The sequence below is a fragment of the Sabethes cyaneus genome, chromosome 3 (assembly GCF_943734655.1).
Source record: "Sabethes cyaneus chromosome 3, idSabCyanKW18_F2, whole genome shotgun sequence".
NCBI lineage: Eukaryota > Metazoa > Arthropoda > Insecta > Diptera > Culicidae > Sabethes > Sabethes cyaneus.
Window position 1 is genome coordinate 62,756,607 of NC_071355.1, and position 16,520 is coordinate 62,773,126.

General features: G+C 35.5%; 1 protein-coding gene across 1 annotated transcript in view; it reads right to left on the reverse strand.

Moving 5' to 3' along the window:
- Positions 1-16,520, reverse strand: part of LOC128739646 (uncharacterized) — a 106,411-nt gene that overhangs the window by 31,608 nt on the left and 58,283 nt on the right. Inside the window, exons 6-8 of the mRNA XM_053835142.1 lie at positions 7,735-7,825; positions 6,871-7,095; positions 6,454-6,580 (exon numbers count right to left, since the gene is read on the reverse strand). Of these exons, the coding sequence (XP_053691117.1) occupies positions 6,454-6,580; positions 6,871-7,095; positions 7,735-7,825 (443 nt within the window). The remainder of the gene's footprint in view (positions 1-6,453; positions 6,581-6,870; positions 7,096-7,734; positions 7,826-16,520) is intronic.

The window sequence follows — 16,520 nt, forward strand, 5'->3', positions numbered from 1 at the left end:
TTCTTGGTTTCTAGCTAAAGCATTCTAGTTCCATTCTAACATGAAAACCGAAAACCAATAACTTTCTTTCTACAACTCACAGTTTACTTTGTTGAACTGTTTTTTGGCGACCACAAAAAAAAAAAAAAATGCTGCAGAACGGAAATATGGCCTCGCATAAAAATGATTTCGGTCTTAACATCTAATATTGTTCATAATAGCAGCAATAAATCTGTTTGGTCAGGGTGTTACCATACCAATTGCACTATAAAGCTAACAGTTTTACTGCGGTTTGATAAGCAATCGTAATAAAATCAACTTTGATTGGTGCGCTCTATTGTATTGATTTGCCTCACTTATAGTAAGTTCATAAGAGATGTGTCGCAGCTAACCAGTTTTATCGAGGTAATATAAGCAACCACAATAAATATGTTTTATTAACAGTTTTATTATGGTTTTATAGTTAACTGCAGGTACAAGCGCAGGTCGACTTGTATTACCTAGGTATTGTGCAACAGCATGATAACACAAGAGGTAATGATTCATACCGCAATAAAACCTTTATTAGAACTGTTATTTGGGCCGTGCTGCTAGAGTAATTGTCCTGTACTCTTCTAACCGGCTGCTAAGTCTGTCGATAAAGAAGGGTCAAGTTTCAAAGTCGCTTATAAGCAAGGCTTTGCTAAGAAAAGGAATTAACGAGCCTGGAAAGTGGAAAAACGAACCTGAAAATGAGGGAAAATGAAGGAAAAGACGCAAGCGAAATAGAAAAGAGAAAAACAAGAGGAAGTCCAAGACCGAAAAGGGCGGAAAAAAGACAGAAAAAGTGGGCAAATGGGAAAGAAAATAGACAAGAAAGGGCAAACAGAAAACAAGAGAAACCTAAAACAAAAAGTAAGATAGTGAGATCGAAAAAAGTCGATAGAGGAAACGAGGAAAACGGGGAAAGAGGTCAAACGGGATATTACTCTTTACGTTCCCGACATAAAAACCTGATTTAATCCACCTAGTGGTGAAAGGAACCTTTGTTACACGGTCTTACTTGCAATTTGAGATAGAAATCGACACGTTTGGTTTACATGACATTTTTGGAAATTGAATAAGTTTTCAAAATTTGAACCAAATAGAAGCACTTATAAATTTTGATAGTTTCTTTTCTTATGAAATTGCTGAGTAAGTTGTTACTAATGAGTGCAAGTAAAAGTAAGTTGTAAGATGAAATATTATTCTTTAACATATACATTGCGTAGTAAAAGTCTAGTTTATAGGTTTTTGAACTATGCATAATTTCCTGTAACGCCATTCTATTTGATTCACAACAATAAAGTTGTCTTGAATAAATTTCATCAATTTTTATGAACCTTCGGTTACTCACGTTGTTGTATTTTGTAGACCATATGTAGGTTTTTGAATGCCATATTGTTATAAAGTTACAAATCGTATATTACGTATATACTAACGTATATTCTTCAATAAACTTGTTATGAGCAAAATGTCAGAATTATTCAACGCATTATTACTTTAAATTGTTAGGAAAATAGATTAGCATAAACCGACATCACAGAAACAAAGCAAGTAGCATGTGAGGTGTACCGCAATTGACCCCAACTGGAATTTTCTTTCGTTTCTTCATATGGAAAATGGTGTCTGTGTGCAGCAAAACTACTGTTTAAAATGTATCCGTCTGTTGGTAGTCGAGTAATTCGGGGTCAAAATCAGGGTATTTTTTATCATCAAAGCTCTACAGTTCGTAAACAAGTTCGTAAACATAGAGGTATACTATGTTCAGCAAAGTTGTGTATTTTTATTATTAATACAACTTTGTAATACATGAAAAAGTCATACAACAATTACAAAAAGAGCTAAAATAGAAAAACTGATTTTTCAAATTCATATAGAATAAATAAGATCTCTACGTTGAAGAGATAGAAGGTTACTGTCTTCAGCAAAATTTCTTGTAATAATATGCTCTAAAACTTTGCAGTACACATCAATGTGTTATATTGAAACTGAAGGAAAATAATTGTTTTATTTCACTTTTAGGGGGATTAATCAAAATTCAAATTCTACCAAACGATCGAGCTTTCAATTTTAAGAAACGCTTCCAAAGATTCGATAAACTTAAAACCAAGTTTTCCTAGTCAAAACTCTAGTGCGCACGTTTTCTTTGGTTTTGGGCTATTGTGCGCGCGAGTAACTGTGTTATAAAAGTTGGCGCGAGTGTTCGAGGGTTAATATCTTTTGACCGGTAAAACCAACTCTTATGAAATTTTGCATATATATTCGTAGTGTGAAAACCTCTCGTTTGATATTAAAATAATTGAAATTAGGTTATTTTTCTTGGTTAAAATCATTATAAATTATTGTTAATTTTGGTGTGGTGTATTGAATTACTCATAACTTTCAAATTAAACATCCAATCAAAAAACCATTCAATAGTGATCTATCCGGCTATATTACCTGCCAAATGAAACTAATAGCACGTAAATTGGTTTGGCCATCTCTAAGAAACAGGCGATCATTTGAACCTTGTCAAAACTGGTTTTTTAAGCATAACTTTTAAACCATTTGTTTGTTTTCAATAAAAATTGGCGCGATGTTTAGCAATAATAAGAGCTTTTATTTGGTACTAAGATCGATGAAATCGGTTATGTGGTTCCGGAGAAAATCGTGTCACGTAATTTTTACATTTTTGCTTATAACTTTTAAACTAAAAGTCAGACCACGAAACCATTTGATAGTAATATACTAGGTAAAAATACCTTTCAAATAAAAGTAATAGCAGACGAATCGGTTCAGCCATCTCCGAGAAATAGGCGATTGAAAATTGAAGCGCACACACATACACACATACACACACACACACACACACACACACACAGACATTGCTCATTCGTCGAACCTGATCGATTGGTATATGTGACACGGCCCTCCGGGCCTCAGATCGACTTCGTGTTTTTCGACCAATTCCTAAACCTTTGTTATATTGTATAACAAAGGTAAAAATGATGGTACTTGCAGTTACACTTTTGGCTTTATCTCCACTTATTTTCATTTGATTTTTATACAATTAGTCTTAAAAGAACCACATTAGATTGGCCTTTAATGAAAAAATAAGTTGATAAATTGGGATCTAGATTTCTCGGCTTGATTAATTATGGTTCTATTTTCCCGGAGATATTCCAGATCGCAGCGGGTTTTTTTTAAAGTCATAAGTAGCACGAGAAATAAAACTCTGAAATTTGCTTAACAGAGTGCGCAGAAGTTATCTATTTCATTTGTGGTCAACAAGAGTGAATCTTACACTATCCTGTAGAGCGCAAGTTCATGTTCCACACTCCGGAACATCCGGTGTCGGTTCTACCGGAACTGAAAATTGGCCGTTTTGAATTCTTTTCAGTAATATGGCAAATGGGGTATCAAACCAAAGGATTTTTCAACACGAGTCCTTACGTGGACTTTTGGAAGTATTTTGACCCGATCTGGACATTCCGGAAAATCCGTTGTCGGTTCTATGGGAACTCGAAATTAGCCATTTTGAAGTTTCTTTGGAAATTTGGCAAATGGGGTATCCAATCAAAGAATTTTTCAACGCGAGTTCTTGGGTGGATTTTTGGATGTATTTTGAACCGATCTAGATACTCCGAAATATCCGTTGTCGGTGGGAAAACTGGAAAGAAAAATAAAGAAAACTTTACAAGAAAGGATAAACGGCACAGATAAAAGGATAAGCAAAAAGGAAAAGAAGAATGGCAATCCGAAAAAATCCGATAAAGGAAACGAAGAAAACGGGAAAAATATCTGGCATAATGGGAATGAGAATGCGCTGGGAAAATGAGACAGAAAAATAGGAAAAACCAAAAAAGGTAAAAGAAAAAAGACAAAAAACAGAAGATAGAAAAGGAAAACCGGAGAGCAAAGGGTAAAAAGGGAGCTTTTCGTGACAGAAAAGAAGAAAAATAGGGCTTCTAAAAAGAAAAAAAAAAACACGAAGTCAAAAAACAAAAAGGAAAGGAGACAGAATGTGTTAGCAAAGCAAAGCCTAGGTGCTACATTCTGTTATCGAAACTTGACCTTCTGTTTTTATACGACAGACTTCGCACCCAAGTAGCACACTTTACGCACTTCAGGTTGCAGCAACTTATTTACGATTGAAATAAGTCATATATTTTTTTAATTTTTGTATGGGCTAATCACTTTGACCACAACATTATTGATCCATTGTAATGTTTCCCGGGTGTATGCTGTATTCTGCACTGCATTTCTGTGCTTTATCGTTATTGAGTAAACGATAAGCTTATAGTTTTTTATGCGTGCTTATGTGTTGAGGGTTTTACCCATGCTTCGATGCATGTCCTGCTATACCAAACCTGTTTCGCCTCGTTATAGTTAGCATTGGTGAGTCCTCCTGAGGTTCAAAACCATTACCTCAATACGTCCTCATACTATACTAACCATAAGAAGCGTCTTCGGGATAATGTAGAACTCAGTCATTTATTAGTAATATTAGTTGCAGTAACTGGTTTGTAACAACTGTGTTAGCAGGGCAGCCAGCTGTTAGAGTTACTACGATTCTATTGACTCTCCCAGCCGGGATTCGAACATACGACGACTGGCTTATTAGATCAGCATCATACCTCGAGGCCAACTGGGAGGCACTGGAAAAGTGTTAGAAAAAGACGAAAACTGTAAACGAGAAAGGGAATAATAGGAGAAGAAAGACGGAAAACGGAAAACGGCAAAAAATTAGATTAAATGAGAGAAAACAAAGAAATACAGCATTGAAAATAAGAAAAATTGGTCAGGAAATACAAACCACGTGACAGAAAAAAGGTAAATGTGAGAAAAAGAGGAAAACAGAAGGAAAAAGAAAACAGTTGAAAAAAACCAAGAAAATGGTACAGAAAAGAAGAACAACCGGAACGAAGGTGTAAAACCGGTACTGTAAAAGAGAAAAAAGGAACACAAAAGACATAATACATAAGAGAGAATAAGACGAAATATGTCTATCCCACTTTCAAGTAAAACTTGATATCTAATTGCATGTACAGGTATAAATGGAAGTTAAATTAAATGTCCAATGTCAATTTTAAGTTAAAATCTTAGTTTAGGTTCATTTTTAAGTCAAATTTAAAATCTGATTTCAAATCCAATTTTAGTACAAATTGAATTCCAGGTACATGTAATTCCAAGTATAATCTCAAGTCTAATTTAAATCCAATTTCAGAAATGAACTGCAACATTGAGTTCATTTCCGAGTACAATTTCATATCCAATTTCATGCCCAATTTTAACTTTAATTTCAAATCCAATTTCCAGTCCAATTCCTAGTCAAATTCAATTCTAATTTTAAGTGAAATTTCAAGTCCAATTTACAATAAAACCTTCAAATTCTCTTTTTAATCCAATTTTATGTTTAATTTCAAGTATAACTTCTTGCTTCCAGTCCAAATTACTTCAAATTTAGGTTTAATTTCAAATCAATTTTGAAGTCTAATTCCCAGTCCAATTTGAAATAAAGCTTCAAGTCCAAATTCAAATCTAATTTAATGCCCTATGTCAAGTCCGATTTCAGGTCCGATTTAAACTCATATTTCTAGTACAGTTCCAAGTGTAATTTCCAGTCTAGTTTCAACTTTGATTTTAAATCTAATTGCATTCAAAAGTCTTGCGTTTCTAGCCTAATCGGCTGCTTTCTATGTGATAAGTAATTATAGATTCGCTATTCTACGATTACTCGATTTTCCGGGCCAAAACATTCAACCTAGTGTTCGTAGTATCAACTATTCTAATAATTTAAATCTTTTCGCTACCAGAGAACTCTCAGTTTTAAACACTTCTTTTCGGTCAGTAAAATTGTTCTTGGCAGCGATCATAAAACCACGAAATATGCTGAATTTGTTTGCTTTTATGGTCCACTTGTGCCGCGACTAGCTACAAAAAATTAGTTTTCACTGAGCGCTTTCCAGTAAAACGAGTGGATCTTGTTTTAATAGCCTGCCCGAGAGAAGTGCACCACTATCTAAACAGACAATCCGAGCGTTTTATGGAGGTTAAGGTTTCCACTCAACTCACTCCTGGTCAAAGTAGGGTCGCAAACAGGGGGAATGAATTTTATATTTCTCTTGCAAGCCAGCAGAACTGGCCAAATTTAACCGACTTTCAGTCGTAAATATGAGTATTTGGTAAATCTTTAGGAGAAATGTATACAATAGGCAGTAAAAGCACAGAACAGATAGATAATAAACTAGCGTTATAGGGTAATCAATTAGTCTTAAATGTTAGTAAAGGAACTTATTGTTGCGTGTAGATGCAATCAATGAACGAAATTATGTTCGCGGCACAGATTAAATAGATATAAAATGGAATAAGATTGTAAACGATTGAACACAAACAATTGAACGGTTATGAGAATCATTAAAATTTATGGTTAATTGTTGCAATCGCTACAGCTCAGAACGTTACACAACTTACCTATTAGTGGATTAATATTCTCGTGCCGTAGCCCGTGTGCTATAACTAGCAGATCCATTGCTTTATTCTTTAGCTCCTGGGATGAACCGGAACTGGCTGGAATTTCCTTCAGCTGCACTAAATCACCCTGTAAAATAGAGATAAAAACGTAATATAGAAGAAGATGTAATCCCTCTACGGATAGCAACAACACAATGTATTTGGATTAGCAAAAAAGATGACTAATTGTGTTGTTTATCGGTTTGCTTTCATAAATAAAGTATCGGGTAATAATTTTCAAGTTTTGATCGCTGCTCTGACAAACATCAGAAAACTATGAGCTCTAGCTAAGGAAGTTTGTTCGTTTTTTATGATATCGGTAAAAATATCTTTCGACCGTAAAACAAGAAGATTGATCTCCTCATAACATCAACTCACATTGTAGCGGGCTTTAAACTCCAGGGCGGCTCCACTGGCGCTGGCAGTATTGTGACGGACCAAGGTATCGCTACCGGAGTTGGTCTTGGGTGGCACCGGAAGGCCGAGATTCTTTAGCGAACCGATCGATCCCTTCAGCAGGTCCGGTTTTTCCACTTCTGGTCCACCGAACTCCTGGATTTGCTGCAACCAGCAGCACAGCATGGCCTCGATACCCTCGTCAACCTGGCAGAGAAGGAGGATTTGAATTGATAAACTTATAGCTACAAAAACGGATGGAAGGATGACCTGTAAGTTGAAAATCCTGCTAAACCGAGCATTCACTTCGGCTACTGTTATTAGAAGAACAACCTAACCGGCCGGTAAATAATGAATGATGATGTTTTGATAATAAACCACACATTTTTTTGGATCGTGATTGAAGCGTTACTTTAGAGGAACGTTGTGTGGGACATTTTTCTGGTGAGATAATATACAGAACGTTACGGGAAAAGCACAATTGTAACAACGTTGAGGCTAACTTCAATCACAGTAAAGAGAAAAGAAGTAAAGGGGCCTAACTGGACTGTTTTGCTGGTAGCAATCATAATGGCTAAAAGCTTTTCTTTTAAATTATATTCACGGGGTGTAACCATAGAATGGCTCTGATTTGTAATTAGCTTGACTAAACTTCGGATGATACTTTAGCGATAACTGCTAGCGAAGAAGTTCTTTTGGTTTTTCTTTTTTGCACGGTTGAAACATAATCTTACTCCTCCCTAACCAGCAGTAGTGCCAGTCAAGTTAGTCTCGGTTGGAAGGTTAATTTCCTAATGTAAAGTACATAAAAGAAGAAAACATTTTATTTTCCCATTCAATGCTTACCCTTCGCATGTCGACCGGAAACACGAAATCCGACGGTGACAGAACGATCTTGTTCGGTCCCTTGGAAAGGCGATTCTTGAGCAGATAATTCCTGGAAAGAAAAACAAAGAAAGCCAAAAGGGAAAAGTGTGTGAGAGCAATCAACATGATCACAGAAGTACGTCCTGTGGCGTGGGGGTTGGCGAATTAAAGTCATTAATATGGGGGCGGGGGCAGCTCCGAAACTTTCGGCTGCGTAGGGTGTTTTCGATGTTGATTGAAAGGATTGTTCTCTTGCTGTAAAAGTTAAAGCGAACATGAAAGAATCTAAAAATAGACACCCCACTGGCCATTTAACTTAACGCTTTGTGGAAAAATACTGCGCATCACCAAGTATTGCAAGTATTGAAAATTAAGTTGAAAAAACAAAGTATTGTCTAGTACATTTAACCATTTCAAAACTCCATTGAACTATTCATTAACAATTTTGGTAGAGCATTTCAATTTTATGACCTTGGAAATTGACATTGTCTTTTAGTTATTTGTAGTTCGTTTAATGATGTGAAATAAATAGAACTTTTCGTGGTTTTGCCTTTCTTAATTACTTTTTTACAATTTTTATTTTCTGATAATTCGATATTTAAACTTTCTGAAGCAATTTTCGTATTTTACTATTCAAATTTTTGGTTATTCTACATTTAACATGATTTGATTACTCGATATTTGTCAGGATGTTTTTCGATTTGACGTCTTGGTTTTTCAACCTTACGATTATTTCTCGGGTAAACTTTTAAATAGACCTAAGTGACAATGAGAGATTCTCTTCGCGTTACCGCGCTAACAGTTACGACTTTTGAACGATTTATTTTCGACATATTTACGACTTATGTACAAATTCCATGCATTCGTATCATTTTTCTACCGGTTTTTTACAACTTTACGACTTATTGATAATTTCTTGTTGATTCCTATCATGATTTCAGGACCACATCTTGGAGACTTTTGGATGGCTTCTTGGCGGTTTGTTGACAACTTCTTGACGATTTCTTGACGACAACTTGATTTCTTGACAACTTCCCGTCTATTTTATGACGATTTCCCTAAGACTTTTTAAGAACTGCTTGACGGTTATACTGCGACCTTTTAATGACTTATGGACAATTTCTTGACGACTTCTTTACGGTTTCTTTATGCAACGATTTTTTGAAAATTTGTTAACAGCTTTCTAAAGACTTCTCGACAACTTCTTGGTGGCTTTTGTTTCTCAACATTTTAATGATTTCTTGTTGTCTTCTTGACGACTTGTTTCTTGACGATTTCTCGTTTATTTCTTTATTAATTTAAAACGGTTGCATTTAATGTCTTCTTGACGAATTCTTCACGAATTATTACCAATTTCTTGATAACTCCATCATAACTTCTTGGCGTCTTTAAAATAACGTCTTCGTGATGACTTATTTTTAAAGATTTATTGATGATTTCTTAACGATTTGTTGGCGATTCTTGTCAATTTCCTTAAGACTTCTTTACGACTTGTCGATAACTCCATCCTGACTTCTGATAACTTTTTGACTACTTCTTGAACACTTTTAAACAACTTGTTGTTGACTCCTTAATGACTTCTGGGTAATTTCCTGGCGAATTTCTACGAATTGCTGACAACTTTTTGACGAATCCTTAACGATTTCTGGATAATTTCTTGGCGACTACTTCTTGAACACTTTTAAACAACTTGTTGTTGACTCCTTAATGACTTCTGGGTAATTTCCTGGCGAATTTCTACGAATTGCTGACAACTTTTTGACGAATCCTTAACGATTTCTGGATAATTTCTTGGCGACTTTATAATGACTTCTTGATGACTTTTTGCCAACTTCTTTGCGATTTCTTGAAGACTTCTTGATGACTCTTGACGACTTCATGATGAATTCTTGAAGGCTTCTTAGCGACTTGTTGACAACTCTTGGACTTTTTAATGATTTTTGGACAAAGTCTAGGCGGCTTCCAGCCGACTTCTTGATGACTTTTTGACAACTTCCTGACTTCTTTACGTTTTTATGACGCCCTGACAATTTCTTGACGACATCTGGAAGGCTTATTGATAAATACTAGACGGCTTCTTGGCGGCTTCTCAATGACTCCTTAACGACTTTTTTATGATTTCTATAATACTTCTTTCCAGTTTCTTTACCATTTTGTGTCTTCTTCTAGAAGACTTCTCGAAGAATTCTTGAAGACACTTTGACGACTTCTTGTTAACTTTTCGACCACTGCGTAACGATTTCTTTACAATTGTTTGGGGACTTTTAAGCGGCTTTGTGACAACAGTCTGACAATTTCTTTATGATTTCTTGACGACTTTTCGACTTCTCGAAGATTTCTCTGACAATTCTTTACTGCTGCTCGACGACTTATTTATGCCTCCGTTACGACTTTACGACTTCTTTATAATTTCTTTAAGACTTCTTTACATTTTCTTACGACTTCTTTCCGATTTTCTGAAGACTTGCTGATGATTTTTGATGATTTGATGAATTCTTGAAGATTTCTTCGCAATTTGTTACCGTTTCTTTAACGGCGACTCCTGAATAATTTTAGACAATTTCTTACCGGTTTTAAGCCGACTTCTTGACGACTTTTCGACAACTTCTTGACTTCTTTACGTTTTTCTTGACGACTTCTGCAAGGATTCTTGACGAATTTTTGACTACTTCTCGACGATTACTTACTGATTCCTTGACGACTTAGTTATAACTTTTCGATGACCTTTTTACAGCTTCTTTACGACTTATTCATGAGTTCTCTACGACTTCTTTCCAGTTTCTTTACAATTTCTTGATGGCTGCTTGGTGACTTCTCAAGCAGTTGTCGAGGACTTCTTGATGTCATCTTGACGACTTTTCGACGATTCCTTAACGATTTCTGTATAATTTCTTGCCGACTTTCATAGGATTTCTTGACAACTTTTTGATAGGTTCTTTACGATTTTGACTTCTCGAAAATCCTTCTCGAAAAAATCTTTGAAAATCCTCAACTGTATCTCGACGACTACTTGACGGCTTCTTTATGGCTTCTTAACAATTCCTTTAAGATTACTTTATAACTTCATAACCTTTCATTACTTCTTGACGACTACTATACAACTTCTTTACGACTTCTTGATGACTTTTTGGTGACTTGTAAATGGCTTTTTGATAACTCTTTCACTTTTTTTACAACATCCAAACAATTTCTGGGCGACTTTTTGACGAATTCTTAACTGCTTCTCGACGACTTCTTTTCCACTCCCTTATGACTTCTTTTAGATTCTTTACGAACTCTTTGCGATTTTTCTACGGCTTCCCTACGACTTCTTGAAGACTTTTTAATGACTCTTTAACGACTTCGGGATAATTTCTTGGCGACATTTTAACAACATATTGATGATTTTTAAATACTTTTTGACGATTTTTTTTACGATTTCTTGATGACGTCCTCACGATCTCTTGACGACTTCTGACAGGCTTTTTGGTGACTTTTTGACGACTCTTCGACGACTTCTTAACGATTTTTGAACAATCAGTTCGTGACTTCTTTACGGAAATTTCTTGACAACTTTTGGAAGGCTTCATGACGTATTCCTGGTTGCGTCTCGACGACTTCTTTATTTTTCTTTTACGATTTCTTTACAACATCTCTATGACTTTTTGATGACTTCTTCACGTCTTTTTTACGACCTGTTTATGACATTGTTTTGACATCTTGACAACTCTTCGACGAATCATTAATTATTTCTGTATAACTTCTTGACGAATTTCAAACGGCTTTTTGACCATTTTTTGACAATTTCTTTACGATTTCTTGACGACTTTTTGACATCTTGAAGACTTCCCTGATGATTCTTAACTGATCCCCGCCGCTTTCTTTATGCCTCCGTTATGACTTTATGATTTCTTTACAATTTCTATACGATTTTTACGAATTCTTTACGATTTCCTGAAAACGTCTTGATGACTCTTGCAAAGTTCTCAATTAATTCTTGAAGATTTCTTGGTAACTTTTTAACGACTCTTTGGCGACACCTCAATGATTTTTGGACAATTACTTAACGATTTTCAGTCAACTTCTTAACTTTGCGTGTTTCTTGATGAAACAAATAAAAATAAAAATAAGAAACTTCTTTACGACTTCGTTATGACTTCCTGAGGATTTTTTACAGCTTCTTAACGAGTTATTCAAGATTTTTTTCCGGGTTCTTTACAATATCTTGACGACTTCTTGGTGACTTCTCAAGGACTTAACCACTTTTAGACGACTCCTTACCGATTTCAGTACAGTTTTATGGCATCTTTTAAATGGCCTTTTCATAACTTTGTCACAACTTCTTGATGACTTCTGGACTACTCGAAGACTTCTTTGATAATATTAAACTGTGTCCTTTTCGATTTCTTTGAGACTTTTTAAAGACTTCTTAATGACTTTTTGCGACCTATTTATGACTTCTTGACGACTACTTAACAATTTCTTTACGATTACTTTACGAATTATTTACGACTTCTGGCGACTTTTAAACGGTTTTCTGACAACTTCTCGACAATTTTTGCACAATTTTTTGAAGACATCCTAACAATTTGTGGACAACTTTTTGACGAATTTTCGACAGCTTCTCGACGACTTCTTTTCAATTCTTTACGACCTCTTTGCGTCTACTTTACAGCTTCTTTATGGTTTCTTTACGATTTCTTGTAGACTTTTTGAATACTTTTTGACGACTTCTCGACGACTCCTTAACGATTTCTGAATAATTTCCTGGTGATATTTTAACAACTTCTTGATGATTTTTTAAAACTTCTTGGCGAATTCTTTATGATTTCTTGACCGTATCCTGACATTCTTTTGACGACTTCTGGAGACTTTTTGGCGACTTTTTGACGATTTTTCGACGACTGCATAATGACTTTTGAACAATTTCTTAGCCGACTTTTTGACTGCTTTTTGACGACTTTTAGCCGACTTTTTGACTACTTTTCGACAACTTCGTGGCTTCTTTACGACAATTTCTTGACGACTTCTGGAAGGCTTCTTAACGAATTCTTGACTACCTCTCGACGACTCCTTTGCAACTTCTTTACAACTTCTCCATGACTTTTTGATGACGTGTTTACGTCTTTTTTACGATTTATTCATAGCAGATGTTTTCTTGTAGATTTCTTTACAATTTTTTAACGACATCCCAACGATTTTTAAACGATTTTTTAACGAATTCTTAACTGTCTTTTCGATTTCTTTACAACTTCTCTACGATTTCTTGAAGACTTTTTCACAGATTTTCTACGACTTCTCAATGTTGAATTTTTGGATAATTTTTGTCGTCATTTCTAAAACTTCTTGATGATTTTTTCAAAACTTCTTGACGACTTCTTCACGATTTTTTAACGGCGTCCTGGCGATCTCTTGACTTCTGGAAGACTTTTTGATGAATTCCTAACTGCTTCTTTACGACTTTTTGATGACTTATTGAAAATTTTTTGATGTCCTCTTGACGACTCCTAGATGGCTTCTTAACTTGATGACATTTTGACGACAGCTTAACGACACTTTAACGATTTTTTGGAAACTTCTTAAAGATTGAATTTTGATGACTTTTTAACGAGCTCCAAGATGAATTCTTGACGAAGTATTAAACGACTTTTTGACTTATTATATTTCTAATTCCTAATCGTTCTGGTTTATAACTTTCTGTTTTATAAACTTTCCAAGTTTTTGACTTTTAAGTTTTTTGAATTAGTGACTTTTGCATTTAGATTTTTTATGTTTTCATTTCAACACATATTACAACAACGGAAACTCTGGCAGGAACATTAGATTCGATTATTTTGTCATGAAAATAACATTGTTCATCGAACGAGCAAAATCAAACTAGGAAACGATAAATAAACTGGGTCAGGTATTGTTTCTCTCGAATCTCGTTAAAAATCTCATCAAATAAACTCCCACAATCTATTTACCCGTGCACTTTACAAAAGACGGAGATATAATTACATCGAAATGCAGAGAAATATCATAAAAATATAAATCAATAAGATGATTTTAATTGGGGCACACTTTGTCGTTCTGACTTCCATTCAGTTGTGTTCTCACTGCAAATTTATTTCCCTGACGATAAGGTAGATTAAATGCTTCGCTGAACTTGGATGAAGTAAGACATTTAAGTCTGAGCTTTGTCTTTGGTGACGGTATATCAAATTTAACAAATTTGCCGCATATCTAGAGTAGCGAAAACTTCATAAACCCCCCCGCATTATGGAATAATTGTTGTGGAAATTGATTTTTGTCCAGCGTAAACTTGTAGCTACTCAAACCGGTATTTGCCAGACGACCATCACCCGTGATAACCTAGAAAGTTGGAGAAACTTCTTCCCTCTAGCACGGCCGTTGAAAACAGTTTTTCAAACAATTCACAAGCGACGGGATTGAAACCGGGAACATAACAACACAAAGTTCATTAGATTGTTGGGAAATTAGTTTTCCAGCAGTCGGACGTCTCCGTGCGTGCAGCAGCGGCCAGCAGCGATAAGGGTTTTATTAGCTTTCGAAAGCAGCAGCAGGAGCGGTGCTAGGGAAATGCGACAATCCGATAGTGTTCATTGGTGTTGTAATTTGAATGATTGAGTTTGTCTTATTTGTTGTCTATGAGTTCGATGAAATTTCATCAATATCAATGAACGGACGATTGCTTGTCAAACACGAATAAAAACTTGTTTGTAATGAAAGTGCTACACGTATGTAGAATAAAGTAAAGTTAAGCAAAGTAGAATCAATTAAAGTAAAACATTGCTAAGGAACTAAATGCACAAAACATTGATTCCAAACAGCAAAATTATTATCTTTCGAAACAGTATCAAATTGCTGAAGGTTTCGATGAAAGCCCTAACAAAATTCATTCCTAATAGATATTCCGAATATTGAATCAAGCTCGTTAGCCCAGCTCGTAGCACATAATGATGCGGTTTTGCATGGATCTTCCTCGAATTTGAAAAGCAGCTCTGCTGCCCAGCTGGGCGGGCTCTGGTGGTGGTCCACTTGGGCTTACCAACTTTGAGGCGAAATATGGTACCTACCATAACCAGACGTGCTGCTAAAATGAGAGGATATTTCCGATTAGACGATGGATTACCAGCGACGATAAACAGTACATAATTCCCTTCTCGATGGTGAAGCACGTACCTACCGTTCCTAAATGTTGGGTTGCAAAACCACTAGAACCGCTTTTCGTGCCTTACACTTAACGTAACTTGATTATCGTCAGCATTAACGAAAATCATGGTATTATGGTAACATTGGTTTCGGTTGGCATGATAAATTTTCCACAAAGCTACAGTAGGTACGCAGTTGGGCTCTAAAGTTGAGAGAAAGTTGGAATTATTTATGAGGTGGACGGCCTTTTCTTACCCTGAATCGGCATGTTCTGTTACGGGAAAATTCTGTACAATGTTATAATATAGTTTGATAGAGTAAATATTCAATCATGGCAAATAACATTTTTATCTCAGATTTGCTAGAAATCAACTCAAATCAAAACATCAAATTAGATTCGACTTAAATGATTTTTATTATAGAATCAAAACTATTCCGATCCATATCATTTCACCATTGAAGCTGACATCGTTTCATTTATTGGAAGGTGGAGAGAAATTCTGATTGGAAATGAATTTTCTATGAGGTGAAGAATGCTGCTACTTCTGCTTTTGTTAAGTGCGAATGAAAAGGAATAAGAGCGCAGCCATAAAAGCTTGAAAATATTAAAATAAGATATTGTTGGAGTTCTTCTTGTTTGAAATCGACGAAGTTATTTTCATATTCATCTATCCAATTTGCCTGATTTATAAAATTTGAGAAACTGCAGGCATTCGTAGAGTGTCATTTTTCGGAGTCTATTTAGGCAACGAAGATATTTGTGGATAGCCAAAGGACTTAATACGACGACGCTCCGTTACAGGATTTTTAGATTCATTATTTTGCTTTGAGAACGTGACCGATAGGAGGCAAAAAGGGAACAGAATTATCGCCGGTATGCCTGGTGGGTTTATTCTGTGTCCAACTAGGGTATTGTCGTTATCGTCGGGCCACTGTTATGGTCAGGCCATCACGATTTTACAGTTTTAGTAACTCATGATATCTATGATACAACCATTGTTAAACTTCTTACTGTGAGAGCTAAATTTTCACAATATTGTGAGTTTCAATCGTGTATTCAAAACATCCGTACTGAATTCAGTAACTAAATCTTACAAAAAAAGTTTTCTAGGCGCAATGAACTTTTCTTCAAGAAATGATTCATGAAATGCAATTAACGAGATAAATTTTGAAAATGTTTGAAGTGTGTTGTGCTGCACACGAAGACTATAAAAAAATCCCCTCCAGTAAGGCGTTTGGGAAGGCTAAGGTGAAATACTAGCAAAGCGCTATTTGTAAAGGTCGGGCCACTTGAATAGTCATGGTTGGGCCACCATAGTTTTAAGCACAGAAGCGCAATAATCGCTAGAGAATGTCAGTCATGTAAAATGTGATGAAATAAAGCAAAATTAATACGATAAAAACCTAGATTTTTGTTGTTTTTTTCATTGTAGTTGTACACTTCGGAAAATGCGATTGTAGCAATATTGACTTTACAAGATCGCCAAAATTTCGCAAAAAAGGCAATTAAAAATAGGGTATTTGTACCTATATGAGCCGTTGTTTACGGAATTCATTCTTTTCATGTCTCTATATAGAATTTCAATACGTATGTCTCAGATTTTCTGCGGTGGCCCAACCTGTACAACATG